General features: G+C 37.2%; 2 protein-coding genes across 2 annotated transcripts; one reads left to right on the top strand and one right to left on the bottom strand.

Annotated features, from left to right (window-relative positions):
• Positions 1–201: 201 nt before the first annotated feature.
• Positions 202–6,658, bottom strand: LOC107732621 (AP-5 complex subunit mu-1-like). The gene is made up of 8 exons (XM_016544018.1): positions 6,654–6,658; positions 2,933–3,596; positions 2,612–2,839; positions 1,627–1,766; positions 1,354–1,439; positions 1,147–1,259; positions 918–1,014; positions 202–531 (listed from the first exon to the last, which is right to left on the bottom strand). The coding sequence occupies exons 1-8, from the start codon at positions 6,656–6,658 to the stop codon at positions 449–451; spliced, it is 1,416 nt and encodes a 471-aa protein (XP_016399504.1). The 3' UTR covers positions 202–448.
• A 621-nt stretch (positions 6,659–7,279) lies between these two features.
• Positions 7,280–18,806, top strand: LOC107732614 (exocyst complex component 5-like). Its single transcript, XM_016544004.1, has 17 exons — positions 7,280–7,332; positions 8,686–8,833; positions 8,997–9,191; positions 11,611–11,675; positions 12,874–12,902; positions 12,994–13,103; positions 13,213–13,257; positions 13,364–13,504; positions 15,091–15,173; positions 15,340–15,549; positions 15,692–15,839; positions 15,953–16,061; positions 17,685–17,805; positions 17,901–17,987; positions 18,107–18,215; positions 18,416–18,716; positions 18,799–18,806. Exons 1-17 carry the CDS (start codon positions 7,280–7,282, stop codon positions 18,804–18,806), a joined length of 1,962 nt encoding a protein of 653 aa, XP_016399490.1.
• The last annotated feature ends 557 nt before the right edge of the window (positions 18,807–19,363 follow it).

Here is a 19,363-nt window from a genome sequence, read left to right as displayed (position 1 = left end):
AATTCTTCATTACTTCTTATTAGTGACGATGAAAGAACATTTGACTAAAAAAATGGTGCAGATAAAAAAAAAAAAAAACCTTTCTTTATATTAAAAAGCCTTAGTTAATCACTAAATATATTTATATAACTGAAAAATAATAAGATTAATATAATAAATGTGTATGAGGTTCTCCGACCAGTCATTCATTATATATCAGGCCATTTTCAGCTAAATAAAGGAGTCATATTCACACAAAAGACACATTCTGTGAGACGCTGAGTATTTCATATTTTGACAGATTAGGAAAAACCATACTGTATATGATAGTCACACTGTAAATGTAAGTTAACACTGAAAGCAACATTTGTCAGAGGCAACATTTCCGTACAGAATATAATTTAGTGCCTGATCTTTGTTTAATATCTACAATGATTTATTAAGGTCGGTGTGCATCAATGAGATGCTGTCACAGCACCATGAGTCCAGAGGACACCGGGGCGTCACCTGTGGAGTTCCAAATGTAATATTCGGAGGAGACCAGCTCTCGTGCTAAAGAAAAAAAAAACGTATATAGGTTAATTTCAACAGTCATTTATTTTTTTCATGTCAATAAGCCACTGTGAACTTATTTCAACATGCAATCATCACTGAACTGTGTTATTTTCGATTTTTTTTATATACTATTATAGTATTTATTATTTTTTTGACAGCTTTTTTTAAAATATATTTCTATTTAGCATTTATTCATTTTATTTCAGGTTTAGTCATTTTAGTTCTTCAGTTTAAACATTTTATTTCACTTAGCTGGCAAGGCAATATTTTTCTATTTTAAGTTTTTTTTATCTAATCTCTAAATTTGTATCTAAAATTTATATTCTATTTTATTTCAATTAACAAAAATTATTTTGATAGTTTTAGTTTTAGTTACCACTCACTTGTGACAATACGTGGTTTGGCAGATGAGTAAACCTGCACTGAGTGTTGGTCCACACAGCAACCAGACAAAGTCAAATCTGGCACACGGAAATAAAGCTGGAAAGAACACAGTGACAGATGACATGAGCTGTTATTAAATACATTAATACAGACATCCTGTGCAATAAACTGAGTCTTAGTATCTTATTATATAAAGAACAAATCAGTTGATGCTGAATTCACCCTCACTTTTATATATGCGGTGAGTCCTGTGCACAGAGGGTCTGTCGGTCCAGCAACAGTCCCTGAAAAATGAACAGTTCCCTCCAGTGTTGCTTCACGGGACTTTGGAAACTTCTGACCTGAGGAGGTAAAAAGACATATGTCAGTAATATAATTATAAATAATAACAATAAATTGAAATATCATGGAATATTAAGAACATACAGTACATACCAAGGACCCAAACCAGTAGGTTCTTCTCTTTAGACACCTCAAGCTGTCCTGAGCTCACTTTGACCTCCACACTTCCCATTAGATTCCTGTGAATAAGCACGTACAAGGGCACTATAACAGCCAGTGTACCATTTATAAGCACAACAGTACCAGCTAAAGACAGACAACTAGATAAAGAGCCATTATAACTATCTGACAGTGTAAATGCTGAACCCTGCCCAACACATCTACAGTATAGAATTAAGCGTTTTACTACAAATTAGTGTAACTTACTGGTTGAAAAATGGAATGTGTGCGTCGCAGTACTCAAAGCTGTTTTTGACACTTTCATGGAGCTTCAAGACGACATTGACCTTCAAATGATTCTCCTCTGCTTTCAGCTTGAAGGAGCCAAGAATTGGTGGCACAGGTACCTCAAAAAAGTTATAAGCACACTACAGCTTTTAGTGTGTGTGTGTGTACCATAATGAGAGAGAATTAAAGTAAAACACGTACACACTGTTGTTCAGATGTCTGTTGTCAGTTTTTGTTTTTTTAAATAAATGAATACTTTTATTCAGCAAGGATGTATGAAATTGATTAAAAGTGATAGTCAAGTAATTTATAAATGGAATAATTCTATTTCAAACAAATGCTGCTCTTTTGAGCTTTCCTTTCATCAGAGAGTTCTGCAAAAAAATGCTTATCGACGTTGATGATTCAAAAAAGTCATTTCAGCATATTAGAATTATTTCTGAAACATCATGTGACACTGATGAGAGTAATAAACACGTACACACTGTTGTTCAGATGTCTGTTGTCAGTTTTTGTTTTTTTAAATAAATGAATACTTTTATTCAGCAAGGATGTATGAAATTGATTAAAAGTGATAGTCAAGTAATTTATAAATGGAATCATTCTATTTCAAACAAATGCTGCTCTTTTGAGCTTTCCTTTCATCAGAGAGTTCTGCAAAAAAATGCTTATCGACGTTGATGATTCAAAAAAGTCATTTCAGCATATTAGAATTATTTCTGAAACATCATGTGACACTGATGAGAGTAATGATGCTGAAAATTAAGCTTTGCCATCACAGGAGTAAATTACATTTTAAATGATATTAAAATAGAAAACAGCTAATTAAAATTTTGCTATATTTTTGATCAAATAAGAGACTTCTTTCAAAAACTTTTTTTTTTAATCTTACCGATTCCAAACTTTTGAATGGTACATTTTTGAGACAAAACATAAGACAAACTATTGCCAGAATATGCTTTACCTGTGAGGTGTAACTACAGAGTCTGAAAAGCTCCAGAGGTGGTGAGAAAGGGAACTTGTATGGCCCTGAAAAGGCGGAACTGTCATTCTCGTCCACACTGCAGGCGGTAAGAAGGCTTGCATCCAGAGACGTCACACAGGGATGGACAAGAATGTCCTGCAGGGGCGAACCGTTGTGTGGGAGTGTGAGGGTGACGATCACATTGGGCAGAACACCTTCAACCTCACACTGAAAAACATGAAGTAATAAATGTAATGCAAGTTTATAACCAAATATAACACAAATCAAACTAAATGTTCAGTATATAGGATGAGGACTAACTTTGCACATGACCATGCCGTACACATCCCAGATATCTTGTTGACTACTCTTGCCGTACTGCATGGACCTCACCTTCTCGGTAAGGGCCACACTTACTACAGCCCTGCCTCGATGGACCCCTGCCTTCCAGGCTGGCTGCTTTTGAGCCCCCCCTGGGCTTGGAGCCACAGCAGCAGGCACTGATCCAGCAGGAGGAGGGGTGTCCAGTGGCCTCCCCAAAGGGCAAACCTGCAGGAGCACGGAGGGAAGAGCAGCCAAACGGGAGGCCAGCACATCAGGCTCTGGTTTACCTCCAGGGCCACAAAGGAAATCCTGCAGGCCTAACAAAAGAGCTAAGCCCTTAGAGACTGAGGCCAGGCTGGGGAGAGGTGGCCGAGGCTCAGGAGGTGCTTCCACTAGAGGAAGGCAGGCTAGGATTAACACTCCCTGAGTGACTGTGAGCACGGGCCAGAGGGTTCTCCCACCCGGGCCATCCAGACGGAGCTCCACAGCCGGTGAGCGGTGCTGACGGGCACAGTCGTCCCGTACTTCGACGTAAGGTTTGTCAGCATCCACCAGGCCCAACTCTATCAGCAGAAGCTGGGGTATGATGCAGTCCTCCGGAACAGCCACATACTGAGTTCCAGCCAAGGATTTGGCACGGAACTCAACTGTTGGGAATCGCCTGAATTAAAAAAACATAACAAAAGAAAAAAAAGAAAAAATTGGCTATTTTGGGAAAAACATTCCAATCAAACTGTTTCTGTAGAAAGAGCGCTGTTTGCATTTTCTGTTTTCATGGAAAACCCAGATAACTTACTACATACTGTATGCCACAGTGCAATGTGTTCAACTTGACTTTACATGTGTACGTGACAGGAAGTAAAACGTGCAAAACTGTCTCAGGAAAAATGCCAAAGCTCAATGCCTTTCACAAATAATTACATCTCTAATACCACTTTTACCAATATTATATTACTGCCAATATTATTGCTAAAGGGCTGTTGGTATGCCAATATTGGTACGCCAATAATACTTGCTAAAGGGCCGTTCACACCAAGAACAATAACTATAATGATAACTATAACGATAACTATATTAGCATCCACAACAATGCATGATAACATTCTGTTTATAATAAGCATGCGCTACAGTTACGTCATCTGCCACTTTAAATGTTAAGTCGGGTGGATTCTGATTGGCTGATTGTCAATGTTTTTTATCATTCATCAGCTGGAAAAAAATGTTTTCTGAAAAATATTCCAAAAATTGTTCTGAACACTGTGACTATGCTTAACAATATAATTTGTGTCAGCAGCTGTTGTTATAGTTATGGTGTGGACTTCCCTATTCTCATAGAATTCGAGCGATAATTAAAACTTTACAGTTAAAGTTATCATCCTTGGTGTGAATGGCCATTAAGCATATCCAACCATTCATCATGTTCAGGAACTCATGTGCCCCGAAATCGCACGATTTCATGGAAAACTTTCCAGTATAAGAAAATAAAGTGAAGGTAGTAAAACGTAATTAGACATTGTGTTGTTTGTTACATAGGAACTACTGAACAGACATTCAGAAGTTTATTTTAAAGTGCAAAGTATTCGAAATATGCATATAAAGCTCTGTAAAAACAAGCATTTTTACAACACTATGATGTAAGTGTGTCCCATCGGGTCATCAAAAGTTTTAAACACACTTGTGGTCTTCATGCACAACTAAACACTTGGGCCAAACACCGGAAATATGTAGCTTCAGTAGACAAGTGTGGGTATTGAGACAGGACTAGGGTCTTATGACAACAGAGTAGAATACAACTGCAATGTTTACTGCTGCATACTGCATGCTGTTTTATTGGCTACGTTTGGAGTGGAGTACTTACATACAAGAAAACTATGCAATATACATTATAGGCATTATGCATAAACAGTCAGCTTTATATAACTATGGCTGAATTCATAATAGCATCCTACTCTTTCTGGCATGCGATTTGGCAGTTGTATACGCCACAATTTGGCAAATGTAGTATATCATCCAAGTATTCCATGCAGAAAATTTGTTTGCATACTGTACAAGGTACAAATACTATATACAGTACAGATGCAGAAAAAAGGAATAACAGTAAGTATTCTATTCTAAAAAGCCGCTTTAAAGTAAAAGACCGTATGCAGTACACACTGCACAGAATGCAATACGCAGTACGCTAATGTTCCTTCACAGAAAATGTCCTTACCTGGAAAACCACCCAAAAAAGTGAGTCAAAAATATTTATAAAGGTCATAAACATACACCACAAGTCGTTTGACTGTAAATGTATGTTTGATCTAAAGCCTTATGCTTAAATACCATTTGATCTAAAGCCTTATGCTTAAATGTTTGAAATTAGTTTTTTTAAACAAACAAACTTTTGCATACGTATGATTTTCTTCTTGAAATTGTTGAGTTGTCTTCTAATTGAAAACAAGGTGTCAGTGTAGATGGCAAGCCGTTCAATACTGTACAAAAAGAATCTTAAGATGCACCTCATGAAATTGGTAATGAGAAGCTCAGAGTGTGCAGTTGTAATTATTGGCTACCTTATAGAAGCTGAAATATAAGATTGAATTAACATTTTTATTTATATCTCTTTGGTTTTGAGACTTTAGTCTTTGCAACTTTACAGATCTTCTTTATGCACCAAGAGCTTGTAACACTCCAAAGAGAAAGGAAAACTTGAAATCGCATCATATGATCCCTTTAATAAAGTAAGAGTAAATGCACATATGCTTTTGATTGGTAGTGTAGTTTTTAGATTGTATTCATTTTCAGCTCTGCAGCTATTGCATTACTTAAATTCCTAAGAAGACTATATGCAGTTTATATGTGTGAAGTGCATTCATGCTGTGTATGCAATATATAAATCGTAATTTTTTACTTATACACATTAAACACAGATTTCTATTTGTTTATTAACAATACTAAGAAAAAATTCATGCTTTTAGATACCAGATCCTAATAGTCTTAGCCCTATTTAGCACATTTGATTTAAATTCATTTTAAATATTTTTTTCTAAATAAAAGCAGAAAATGCAAAAAGAAAAGATCTGGCATGTTCTGGGCCTAGTTATACATACAGTGGCCCAAAAAAGTATTTACAAGCCTAAACCACACTTAAAGGGGTCATATGATGCGATTTCAATTTTTCCTTTCTCTTTGGAGTGTTACAAGCTCTTGGTGCATAAAGAAGATCTGTAAAGTTGCAAAGACTAAAGTCTCAAATCCAAAGAGATATTCTTTATAAAAGTTAAGAGTCAACCATGCCTACCTAAAACGCACAATGCACTGGTTCAGCTGGCCAATCAGAGCAGACTGTGCTTGTCAAAGGAGGGGGCTTTGTTGAAAACGACGTGTTTGAGAGAGGCGGGGCAAAGAGGACCTACAATAATGTACAGTATTTGAAAAATAATGTGTTTTTTGAACATTAAAGCATGTCAACATATTCTGTTACACCAAATACACAAAATAATGATCTTTAAAATAGCATCATATGACCCCTTTAAACTTGCTGTTGCCTAATAAAAAGATGCTTTTAAAGAAATATAGCACAAACCCTTTAAAAAAACACATTTCACAAAAATAAGGTAAAATAAAAGAAGTTTAAATAGATAAAACAATATTGTTTAAAATGAAGACAGATAGTTTGGGCACTTTGTGATGGTCAAATGTTGGACTCTGTTAGGACACCTGTGTGAACTTAACTGACCTCATAAGTATAGTTAGTAAAGTTAGTTGAGGGAAAACATATAAAATGATTTATTTGCAAATGCCACTTGTTTTGCCACATATATTTAATTTTCTAATGCAGTGAAATTCAAAAGTGTCCAAAAACTTTTTAAAGATCCTTTTATAATAAATTTATAGTGTGGATGTAATCACAACATATAATTTTGTTGAAGTTTGACTAGTTTGACAGTCATTTCACTGTCAGAGACAAAAGCATAAAAAAGACCAGAAGTTTACTTGAACACACACGGACACGGCAAAAGTGCTTTTGACTGCCAGAGCAGAAACATCTCCCCAAATTTTACACCAAGCTCTCAAATAACCCACCATGAAGAGGCTGTTGTGAGCTGGGCAAACCATTGACTTACAAATGATGGAAGAGAACAAATTTGAGGGGAAAAGATGGAGAGGAAAAAGAACTTAAGCTGCCAGCCGCGTTTAGGGAATTACGGTGATATGAGATTATATACTCATCACTTCAGAATGTTTTGCTACCACCCAGAGAATCCAAACTTGCTGAGTTGGAGCTTTTGACTTTGCTGTCCTACAAGTTCTTTGAAATGCAGCTGACGAAGCTTTTGGTTGTATGCGCGAGGTTTCCTAAATATGTACGCGCACACCCACAGAGAGGCTCTTTCTATGAAGTACCACAATTTATGGTAACAGGCCATTAGCTGATTTGCTGCCGAGGTAAGTGCTTATGTGATCTTGACAAATAAGATGCTCTCCCTGGATGCTTTTTTCGCTTCACAGTTTGAGATCAGTCTCTCAGATTTTTTCGGCATCTATTTGGAGAAGCATTCATGAAAGATAAATGCATCTCAGCCCAGCATATACTGATCCCTGCCGATGAGCTGGTTTCAGGAACTGGGAACAGAGCTACAGGCATTTTCATATGATTGGTCAGGTTTTATATAACATTTCCTCACAGATTACATGCTAGCCAAGCTAACTTAATTTGGGACGTAAGCCTACATTGCGCAAATCAGACTGTGATATAGATTTTTTTTTCAGTGTTCTGTGGACACAGAGTGTTCTTTGGAGCGCTCACCGAAGCCTCTGCTCTAGTGAACTTTTCATGTATGAAAATGACTCCAGAGTTCTGGTTGTCAGCGATTCTCCTCCTTTTGGCAAGTAACTATTATCCACGTAGGCCATATGAACAAATTTCAACATACTGTGGGATTCAAAGTGTGTGGCCACTTGTGAGCTTGCATTTCTTAGGCTTTTTTTCCATAGTAAATTAAATTGTCAGCAATTGTTTAATTGAAAAAATGAATATACATTTTTGTATTTGGAACCACATATCTGTAAAATCTGATGATCATGTTATCCAGCTTGATTTGAGTATGTTAAGAACAGCATTCTTATGAAAGCAAGAAAACCTGACCATATGTACAAATTTTTATTTGGTAAAATATATATAAAATATTTTTTGTAATAATGTAAAAGTCTTCACTGGCACTTTTGAATGCATTATGCAAGTATTAATTTTCTTTCATAAAAAAAAAAAAAACTTACTGACCCCAAACTTTTAAACAAGCTTCAGATTTCAAATTTCAGCTTCAGATTTATCAACCCTCCTTTTTGAGCATACATACTGTACTGTTCTTGCATACTCAAAAATAAAGTGTTGACAGCAAGCATCTATTATTATCCATTACAAGGCAAACATAAATGTTATGTTTAAGCCTTTTTGCAAGGCTTATGTGGCAAGTACGTAATAATAAATTATAGTGGTAATGTTGCATCATTATGTAGGCTATGCATGTACTGCATGAACTATATGCTTACAAGTTTTAGAATACAGAGGTGTTGTGAAACTAAATTAGGTTTTTGCTGCAAGACGCCAAGAATGACAATATAAATGGACGTAAGGGGAAAAAAATCAAAGGCTACGAATGTGTAGTGTTGTATTCCCTTTAATGTGTTTAAAGTATTTAAAATGCTTGTCAAGACAGAAATTGGGCTTTGCTGCCTGCAGTTCTTTAATGTCATGTCTTTGGTTCCAGGTTGCTGGAAGAGTTTGTCAACCACATTGAGGAACTAAAACAGCTGGATGAAAGGATTCAAAGGAAGGTGGAGAAGTTGGAGCAGCAATGTCACCGTGAAGCCAAGGAGTTTGCCCACAAGGTCCAAGACCTGCAAAGAAGCAACCAAGTCAGTGGCCTATACAATTTTGCATTTATTTTAAGATGTCAAAAGACAAGGGGATCTTTGAACCATTTGGGTAGCCATATGTTACTTCACACTGAATTACATTACATGTGCCTATAAATGTACCCTATATGACCTTCACTTTCTTGTCATGTTTGTTTCAAAGGTAGCCTTCCAGCACTTCCAGGAGTTGGACGAACATATCAGTTACGTGGCCACCAAGGTGTGTCATCTGGGAGATCAGCTAGAAGGAGTCAATACACCAAGACAGAGGGCAGTGGAGGCTCAGAGACTCATGACATACTTCAACGAGTTCCTGGATGGAGAACTGCGCAGTGATGTCTTCAACAATCCGGACAAGGTCAGATTTAGATAGACTGCCTAGTAATACTACATCTTAAGTACTCAACTTCAGAACCTGAGAGGACCACATTCAAACCACAAATGATACAAAGGGCTACAATTAAATATTGGCCTATATTTTCATTGATTTTCTGCGTTAAAAAAAAGTCAGTTTCATGTCAGTTTAATTTCAAGTGTAGCTACATCATTCAGAATCTTGGGCATGATCTGAGTAAATTCAGTTGTTGTGTGGCATCAGACATACAATGTTGTACATGAATGTGCCATCTTTTGAGGATTACAGTTAGTTGTGTTGTAAAATGTTTGTATGGTGTAGTTTCTCTTAGTCGTCGTCATTTGTGGGAGATAATGCCATTTTGGCCGATGAGCTGGTTATTTATTCATAACTAGGCATGCATTGTCATAGGCTAAAAATAAATAAGTGAGGGGCCGTTTGCACCAGCTGTGGGAAAGTTAGTTGCAACGTATAGAGGCACTAAGTTATAACTTATGCACCATTAAATATTTGCATAATTACGCTAATGAAGTAAATATTTACGGAAACTTCAGGGTTGGAATAAAACACATTGATGGAATTGCGTCAGTAAACTCATGCGTCACCTGACAGATTTTAGTCATTTAGAGATAAATGAAAATAATGACATTTTCACTATTTTACATTTTTAGAGAACATTATGTGAACAAGTGACTTGTTAGTGGCTCTTCAACATGGACTTGGTCTAAACACCACACCTATGTGTGCATTGTGCATATCAAATAAAATCAATTTTAGTAAATAAATGTCACGTATGCTTTTTTATATCAGTATTTGTAAATGTAAGGAGAAATAAATAGTGTCTGAATGTTATTTACACATGTTGTTTCACGATGAAGTATTATATTTCAATAGAAGCTTATTTTTACTGTTAGTTACATGAGGGGAAATTGAAGTTAAAATCAACTTTAACAGGATAAACTGAGATTCATCAGTTTGAAGATTCACCAAATTTGAAGGCTGCTATTGGATCATTGAAGGTAAATGCCGTTATTATGTGACTACGCATTACTTTATGGAGAGTTTATGTCCTACTAGCTACCTAGTTCTAGTTCTGCCTTAAGAACTAAATGGTGCAACCAAATTAAGTACATATTTAGTTACAAACTAGCTAGTAGTTACTAAGCCCCTAGCGTGGACTTTATGTACCAATTTAAGTAAGAACTTACGAACAGCTGGTGCAACTCTACCCATAACAGGCCAGATCCAGGTGAGTAACTGTGGGCATATATCAATGTTGCCTATAGATTTCAGATTTTTTGGAAAAACAGGATTTTCTGGACAGAGTTCCATGTTGAAGTTGTACCCGAAACAACTGTTGCAACCAAAGCCGATAAAATTTTGTGCGTACGCATACCAACATAATGGATGCCTGAGGCTAATATATGTGGCCTGCTCAGATGTTGATGTACGCCAACTTAATTGGAAATGCCACTTTATAAATTAATCTTTCAAGTCACTCGGTAGTGATGTGACCAACCCTGGGTGGCAAGTCTTACATCTTCTGATGCTATTAGCATAAGGCCACCAACATGCTTCCAGAGAGCCATGTGGGAATATACCCGCCAGACATTTCAGTATTTCTCAAGACGTACACACCTCCAGAAGAGAAAAGAGGGGAAGTGAGAGGAGCTGCCGGTGAATAGCTGAGGGGGGGAAAGGAGGGAAGGGAAATGGAAGGAATGAAGGCTGGGTTAATCCCTGTGAAAGGGAGGGCCGGGCCCAGGCAGTGAGGAGACAAGCGCCGGTAAAACCCCCTACTGCTGGGAGACGGCTACATCACTTACATGGGATTTAGCTAATCTTAGCTGGGGGACAGATACTTAGAAAACCTCGGCGAGGAGAGAGGAAAAGGGATGGATCCACCTCACGGGAGCACAATAATGATGTTAGCTTAGGCAGGCAGGAAAAGGAGAGTGGGAAAAGAGGATATATGGACGGCATGGCCTTTCGGATCGCCTTTTTCTTCTCCTCGTCCATCGGGCTTGAAGGTAGAGGTGGGGGCTTCTTGTCAGGGTCCTGTTTTTGCCCAGACCTCCTACCTGCCTGTGGGGACAGATTATGGGAGGTGATTTACTCAGGGATTAGCCATAGTCCATTCTTAATAGTCATGAGTGAGCATAAGGTGTTGGCTGGGCAGCGGCTGACGGACGGGAGTTAAGGTCTGATGATGATGAGGTTCAGGTGTGCGGGGCTGAGCTAGCTCTTATCATCCTCATGGTGGACAAGAAGAGTGAGGGACATACACGAGAGGGACAGATTTACCGTAAGCCGATCCCCAGATTTAAGGGTGCTGCCTCTGGCCTATGTTTGTGTATTAAGGTGCCTGTCCTGTAGTGACCATTTTCCCTCTCTCACCATGGTCTGTTCTCATCCCAAACAGATAAAAGAAGCTGCAGACATCATTCAGAAGTTGCACCTGATTGCTCAGGAGCTGCCGTTTGATAGGTAAGTGACTTGGCCCCGATCTTGGAGGTTTGGGGAACAGTGTACAATGTTGTGCTGTACAAGAGATCATATAAACAGCATTGATTGCGCATTAAAGGCCAAAGCATACTTTGGTTTTTAATACATTGGTTTTACTTTGGTATGCTTAGTGTATGGATAAGACCAAACACATAACCTTTCAAAGTATACTCCATTTGATAGCATGCACGTACACAGGTGCTCAACACATGCAAAGTAGAAAGTTTCATCTTTGTCCAGTATCTGTGCTGTTTCTCTCCATTATGATCAATAAAAATGTCTAAGTACTTGATTAAACTAGAGTTGCAGGTATCTCTTAACCCTCTCTCCCAAGCACTTGTCAACACTGCTCTCTCTTGTTACTGTGGATTCTGGTACCTGTTGTTGTTCCTTTTTTTTACCATTTCGACTGTGAAACAATAGCCCGGGTCGATGTTGCCATCTCTTCAGAACAAATAATTATGGCACAAAAATTATGTTTGCATGTTCAACCTGAGAGACCTAGAAAAATCGTACTGCACGCGTCCTATTTTGATGACAAAATGAATGCATGTGCACTGCATGCATGCCGAGTGGAAGTTCTGCACCACTAGCTCCACTGAATGGAATTGCAAAATTTTTGAAAAGAAAAGGCAAAATTCAAAGCAAGCAAATGTGGTAATGCATTGGCCAAGACATAACAAGTGAAAATTTCTTCATTCACATAGTTTGTTTTGACTGTGTCTGAGATCTACGCAAAAGTTCAAACATGCTTGTTGTGATATTCTCTCACTGATCATTTTTAGTGGTCTGAAAATAGATTTGTTTAAAATTATTTTGATGACAAAATGAATGCATGTGCACTGCATGCATGCCGAGTGGAAGTTCTGCACCACTAGCTCCACTGAATGGAATTGCAAAATTTTTGAAAAGAAAAGGCAAAATTCAAAGCAAGCAAATGTGGTAATGCATTGGCCAAGACATAACAAGTGAAAATTTCTTCATTCACATAGTTTGTTTTGACTGAGACATTAAGGTATCAAAAACATTAAACATCTGAGATCTAAGCAAAAGTTCAAACATGCTTGTTGTGATATTCTCTCACTGATCATTTTTAGTGGTCTGAAAATAGATTTGTTTAAAATTCCCTCTGTTCTTCTCTCTTTTCCATGCTTGTTTTCCTCGTTATGTCCCAATTCAGATTTTCTGATGTCAAGGCCAAGATAGCAAGTAAGCAGCTGTAGACTAAACAAGACGGCAATGTTATTTACACATCTGCTAAATATGCAGTGTTAACATAAGACCTGTGTTTATTTGAAAGGTAAATATCATGACCTTGAGCGTCAGCTGATCCAGGAGTTCACAGCAGCTCAGCGAAGGGGAGAGATTGGGCGCATGCGTGAGGTGGCAGCAGTCCTGCTACATTTTAAGGTTTGTTGGGAGATACAGTGAAGAGCCCTCAGGATCATAATACTTTTTATTTTGGACATTTGTTCCATTTATAATATGAAATTATTATTTCTTATCTTATTTATTACAGGGTTATGCCCACTGTGTGGATGTCTACATCAAGCAATGCCAAGAGGTACCAGACTGAATCTGAGACTGAGAGTGTTTCTGTTCTATTTACATATCTATCAAGAGGCTAAATGTTTGTCTGTTATATCACCCATGTCTTTTGGTGTTTGTAGGGAGCGTACATGCGGAATGATGTATTTGAAGACATTGCCATTCTGTGTCAGCGGGTTAATAAACAGGTTGGAGAGGTTTTCTGCAGTCCAGAGACTGTCATGGCTAAACTCATTCAGAGCATCTTTGAGAATAGGATACAGGTTCGTAACACATGTACACATTAACAAATGATATAATTGTGCTTGCTAAGGCTGTTGCTCATGCTTTATATAAGAGACATGAACAAATGAAATTTTGCCTGGTGAGCAATAAAAAAATCTGTAGATCCAATCAAACTTTTTGGTCCGAACATTATGATAGGCTTTCCTACCTGCCTGTCAACATGTATTTGCATACCTCTGCACACCCTGTTCGCGCAGACCGAATACGTCATCAGTGCATTCACGTTCGCTGTGCAGACAGAGCGAGAATGGCAGGCAAACATCAACAACCTGACCTTCCTTCCTTTCTTGATATTGTAGTACTGTTACTAACTGTACTATAAAGTTTTCTCACCGGTGAATGACACATGATGTATTGTAGTAATGTTGTCTCTGGTCGTCAGGTCTGTGCGCGTTCATGCATTCAGGAGGCATAGCCTTGGACGGCGATTTGCACAGAAAAAGTTAGCATTTTTCAAGATGTCCTACTGCACCTTTAATGGACATAGTTAAAAAGGTTTCTCTTGAAATAATTTTAGAATTTTTGTCATATAGTAAGTTGAAAGACTCTACATAATTGTTTTTGGTATTATTGTTGTTATTGTTATTTTAGTTTATATTGTTTTTGTTTTTTTTAGTATGTTGAGTTTTTAAGACAATTGTTAAATTATTGTAAATATTGTATTGAAAGGATATCGATTGAGTTGATTGAGTGATATAATTTATAGTTTTTTTGCCATGAATATAGCCATTGCTGCTGATATATATGTGGTGTGCAGTGGTGTTCTGAAATAAGGAGGCAAAGATTATTTTTTTTTAAATCAAATGTAAATTCATGACACAATCACATTACTTACACTATCAGAAAAAGAGGAAACAAACAAAAAAACAATTAATTTATATTTTGTATTTTTACATTAACAATGTAATCAATATTCTATTTATTAAAGCCCAGTATGAATCTCAAGTTACTGTTTTTAAGCATTTTACATGTATTCAATATAATTATTAAAGGCAGCTATTCTTTTTAATTGTTAACTTTTAACTATTTTTGATTGATTTTTTTTTTTTTCAGTCATCAGTCATCGAAGCTCAGTAAAACACAGACACAGAGATTTACCTTAAACTTCACCAAGCTGATTATTTTCTAAAAACTCCCACAGATCATGTTTTCAGGCCATTTCAAGTCTTATTTTGACATGACATAAAGTGGTTATATCTAAGTGTGTGAGTTGTTTACAAATTTTTTTTTAATTAGTCTTCATAATTAATGCCATTATATTGTTCATTCAGACTGATTCGTGAATGCGGAACGTGCACAAACACAAGAGGCGGGATTTATCGCATGAACCAATCACAGCCGATCATAACCAGTCGTATCCAATCATATCGCGATGGAGGCATTGCCTCCTCTCATGTGACTTTTCCCCATTCACTCTCCATTACCCACCACATGTTTTAGGGGGTCTGTTAAAACTCAATGGGCTCAGGGGAGGCAAGAGAGACGCCGACTCCTGCTGTAACTTTACCTGCTGGTGTGGACAGGTGCCACATTAATTGACTCATAAACTGACTTATGATTTTAGACTCATGTCAAAGAAAGACTAGAGGAGACACGCCACTCTGATGTGGAGCAATACCTCAAGAACCTCTATGACCTCTATTCACGGTATCAATCAGAATTTCATTATTATTAATTATTACAATTGTTCATTTTGCTCTCATAAAACCCTGTTTTTGTCTTGTCTGAAATGGTTTAAAGTCTCAAATGTTTGTCAAATTAATTTGCTTTACTGAACACCAGCTTTGAACTGTCATAACCCATTTGTTTTTAGGACAACGGCACTGGCTGCTAAGCTCACAGACTTTAACTTGGGCTCAGACAAGCACACTTTTCTATCTAAACTGATAAAAAATATATTCTCCTGTTATCTGGAGAGCTACATAGACATGGAGCGACAATATCTGCAAAACCGCAGTGGCTTGATCCTTCAGCGCTTTTATGACTCTAAGAACCACCAAAAACGTCCTGTAGGCACTGGAAGGTGAGGAACTGTTGGTTGGTTGGTTGGTTTTTCCCCCATTCTTTTTCCAGAGTTACTCTGAAACCTTAGAGCTGGTTTTTCAGATACATGTCTTGTATAGATCTTTTACCATTACTGCCTTCTCTTGTCCTCATTTTGACAGTATGCAGGAGCTAAAAGAGAGGATCAGACAACGCACTAACCTGCCTCTGGGACCCAGTATTGACACACATGGAGAGACTTTCCTCTCACAAGAGGTTGTAGTCAACCTGTTGCAGGAAACCCGACATGCCTTTGAAAGATGCAACAAGGTATATGAATTTTAAGCACTACTTTAGTACAAAAACACCTCTAGTCTTTTGTTTCTATTGGAAGTTGTGGGCTGATATTAGCATGATGGATCATTTTTCTGTCTTTGTTGCAGTTGTCAGACCCAGCAGATCTACCAAAAAATGCCTTCTCCATTTTCCTGCTTTTGGTGGAGTACCTGTGTGTGGACCATATAGACTATGCGCTTGAAATTGGGCTGTCAGGTATGGCAAACACGGAACGGTTGATAGTAAAATGTTGCACAGTAATGCAATTACGGGTTTGTTCAAATCAAGGTTATTATCGTAAACTAAACTGAAAAAGTCGAAAATTACATTTTAAAAAACATTTTCATTGACAAATAACTGGAAAATATTACTGCATTTTTAAATTATGAGAATTACTACCATTATGGAGAAAGGCCAAACACCGATGCAAAGCGGAACACAAGAAACAGTGCAATGAAATGAAAAAAGGGAAGGCCTGAGACATTTTTAAAAGGTTGAACTTCTTGTAACTTACCATGACTTTCTAAAAATGGTAAAAATAAATAAATAAAGGTTAATAAATAAAATAAACGTCCATCTAGAACAGGGGTGTCAAACTCAATTTCTGGAGGGCCGGAGCCCTGCAGAGTTTAGATTCAACCCTAATTAAACACACCTGATCCAACTAATCAAATCCTTCAGGCTTATTTGAAAACTACATGAAATGTGTGTTGGAGTAGGGTTGGAACAAAACTCTGCAAGGCTCCGGCCCTCCATACATTGAGTTTGACACCCCTGATCTAGAGAGAACCTAAATATCAGGGAATTTTCAGATTAAAATATTAAAATCATGGAAATTTCTATTGTGAATGTCATTTTTTCTAGTTATGCTCTGTTCTAACATATTTAATCAGATGGATATTGCTCTTGTATAGAGTTAAACTTGCTAAGATAAAAGACAATGATGTGTGAACCAGACCAGTTCACAAGATTGTCTGAATTATTTATTATTGAATCAGTCTGAAAATGAATTAAAATAAGTTTTAAAAAATATTAACCAAATAATCTTCATGACCCCATGAGAAATCATAGAAATTTGTTAGTGCAGTGGGAACTATGTTATTTACAAATTGGGGGAATCCAGATACTGTATACAGTCCATTACACAAAAAGCATGTTTTCCCGTCAATATAAAAACTAAATTAAAAACTATAATGTACTGAAAAACATTAAAAATTTTAAAATTTTAATACAGCCTTGGTTTAAATGGAGTTGAAGTCAAATTGACACAATGATCAATTTTTTTTTCCTGAAAAAGACAGGAGCTTTTTAGTGAAACATAATGAAATACAAATGATACCCATTAGATGTCTAATTAATTTGCGTGTTTTATGATTCTTGTAATCCTACAAAGTGGATTTCTTGTAGTCATTCAAATTCTTGTAGTCCTGCAGAATTTTACAGAGTTGTGCAGTTCAGTTTAGTCCCTGTCAGCTAGTCATGGGTCACATGGTTTATGTTGAGTTTGTTCTTTACATGATGACCACAGGAAGAAGATTAATTTATCCACAAGTGTGTCCCAGTGTAGCTGTGTGCCATTAGGTTTAAGTAGTAAGCTATTATTATGTGTAAGTGAAACTGTAGTGCTTTGCATTCATAAAAATCAAGTCAAGAGAGGCAATGAGAGTTCATTTAAAGTTTCTTACTCCAACATTGTGATGCTGATGTTGTAAATATGATAATTCTTACATGACTTGAAGGCAGCATTAGCTCCACTGCTAATCAGACACATTTTCACCAAATCACATGAATGCATCTGAACACGACAATACTCTTTTATTTGTATTTTGACTTGCACAGCCATCCCATCTCCAGATGCCAAAAATGCCAACCTCTACTTTTTGGATGTGGTTCAGCAGGCCAACACAATCTTTCACCTCTTTGATAAGCAGTTTAATGATCATCTTATGCCTCTTATTAGGTGAGTTTGACCGACTTTGTTTTACTAGCTTTTGTCTCTGCGACCGCTGACTGGTGTCTTTACCGTGACATTTGTTTGAACTCTAACCCCTGTAGCTCCTCTCCTAAGTTGACGGAGTGCCTGCACAAGAAGAAGGAGGTGATCGAACAGATGGAGGTGAAGCTGGACACCGGGATTGATCGGTTGGTTCAAAACTCTCAGAAATCTCTGTTTAATGGAGCTTCATTCTCAATCAAAGCATATCTTTGTCTTCATCGTTGCCATTGAATGCAATTTCTGTGACCTGTTTCCTTGTTTTTAGGACACTAAACTGCATGATAGGCCAGATGAAGCACATCCTGGTGACTGAACAGAAGAAAACAGACTTCAAGCCAGAAGATGAGAACAATGTCATGATACAGTACACTACAGTAAGATCTTAAAATCATGTAATTGTCTTGTGAAACTTATATCAGTGCAGTGAAAAGATTCTATGAATAACAGAATAAGAAATATTAAGACTCTGTTAACGCACTGTTAACTCTGTAGAATAATTTTTAGTATTAGTAGCCACATTCTGCTTGATTTTGTTGTGTGTAATATGTCATCTGTCCTGTGCTCTTTCTTCAAGGCATGCTCAAAGGTGTGTGCCTATGTGAGCAAGCAGGTGGAGCGTGTGCGGCGGTCCATGGATGGTAAGAATGTGGACACAGTCTTGACTGAGCTGGGAGTGCGGTTCCATAGGCTGATCCACGAGCACCTGCAGCAGTTCAACTACAGCTCCATGGGTGGTATGCTAGCCATCTGTGATGTGGCAGAATACCGCCGCTCTGCCAAAGATTTCAGGGTAAGGAGAGGTCAAAGGTCTTGTTTTTGCCACCTCATGACATTATGTATATTTTATTCAGCAATTACTCACTCTCATCTTGTTCCAAACCCATAAGACTTTCATTCATCTTTGAAACACAAATGAAAATATTAAAAAATTTCCTCAAAACTTTACTGCTTCAAAAGGTGCATAAAGACATTGTAAAAGTCATCCATTTGAATGGATGGATTCAAATTCTTTTGAAGAGACAAGATTACTTGAATGTGATAAAAAATATTTAATTTAGGCTTTTATTCACATAAAAGCATTGATCAGTGCACATACATAGAGCTCATCAAATATAGTAAAAGCTGAACCGTAAGTGCTTAACATGCACCAGCCTCATTGGTTCTAATGGAACCTCAAACATGCTTGCGTAACATGCAAGAAGAGACATCTTTGGTTTTGTATTATAACCAGATCCACGCAAAGCTGGGAAGATTTTTCACGTCTTCTGCATGGATTATGAGAGAAAATCTTAATTTAAATTAATTCATATATGGAGAAATGAGATAAAATGCTCTGAATGCTACACTTTGTTGATTAGGAATGCAGTATACTTTTTCTATAGCGGATTTCATGTGTGGTGATGCCTTAATTCACTTATTTTAGTATTTACCGTTTTATTTTTCTTTATAAAAAAAATATACTAGTCTGCAAAATGAATAAAGGGGTTGTAGTGTCAACTATTTGTTTTTTTGCCAAAAAAAT

Source organism: Sinocyclocheilus rhinocerous, unplaced genomic scaffold, assembly GCF_001515625.1.
Source record: "Sinocyclocheilus rhinocerous isolate Xijiao unplaced genomic scaffold, SAMN03320098_v1.1 scaffold1635, whole genome shotgun sequence".
NCBI classification, from domain to species: Eukaryota; Metazoa; Chordata; class Actinopteri; order Cypriniformes; family Cyprinidae; genus Sinocyclocheilus; species Sinocyclocheilus rhinocerous.
Note: the sequence above shows the minus strand (reverse complement) of the source record. Positions and strands in the feature narration are given on the sequence as shown.

Excerpts from the sequence above, each read along its gene's own strand:
- LOC107732614 (XM_016544004.1), top strand. The coding sequence starts at position 7,280 with ATGTACGCGCACACCCACAGAGAGGCTCTTTCTATGAAGTACCACAAT. Across the intron at positions 12,903-12,993 it reads TGTCAAGGCCAAGATAGCAA|GTAAATATCATGACCTTGAG; the intron begins GTAAGCAGCTGT and ends TTTATTTGAAAG. Across the intron at positions 13,258-13,363 it reads ACATCAAGCAATGCCAAGAG|GGAGCGTACATGCGGAATGA; the intron begins GTACCAGACTGA and ends TGGTGTTTGTAG.
- LOC107732621 (XM_016544018.1), bottom strand. Across the intron at positions 1,767-2,611 it reads TCTGTAGTTACACCTCACAG|GTACCTGTGCCACCAATTCT; the intron begins GTAAAGCATATT and ends AACTTTTTTGAG. Across the intron at positions 1,440-1,626 it reads CACATTCCATTTTTCAACCA|GAATCTAATGGGAAGTGTGG; the intron begins GTAAGTTACACT and ends GCTTATTCACAG.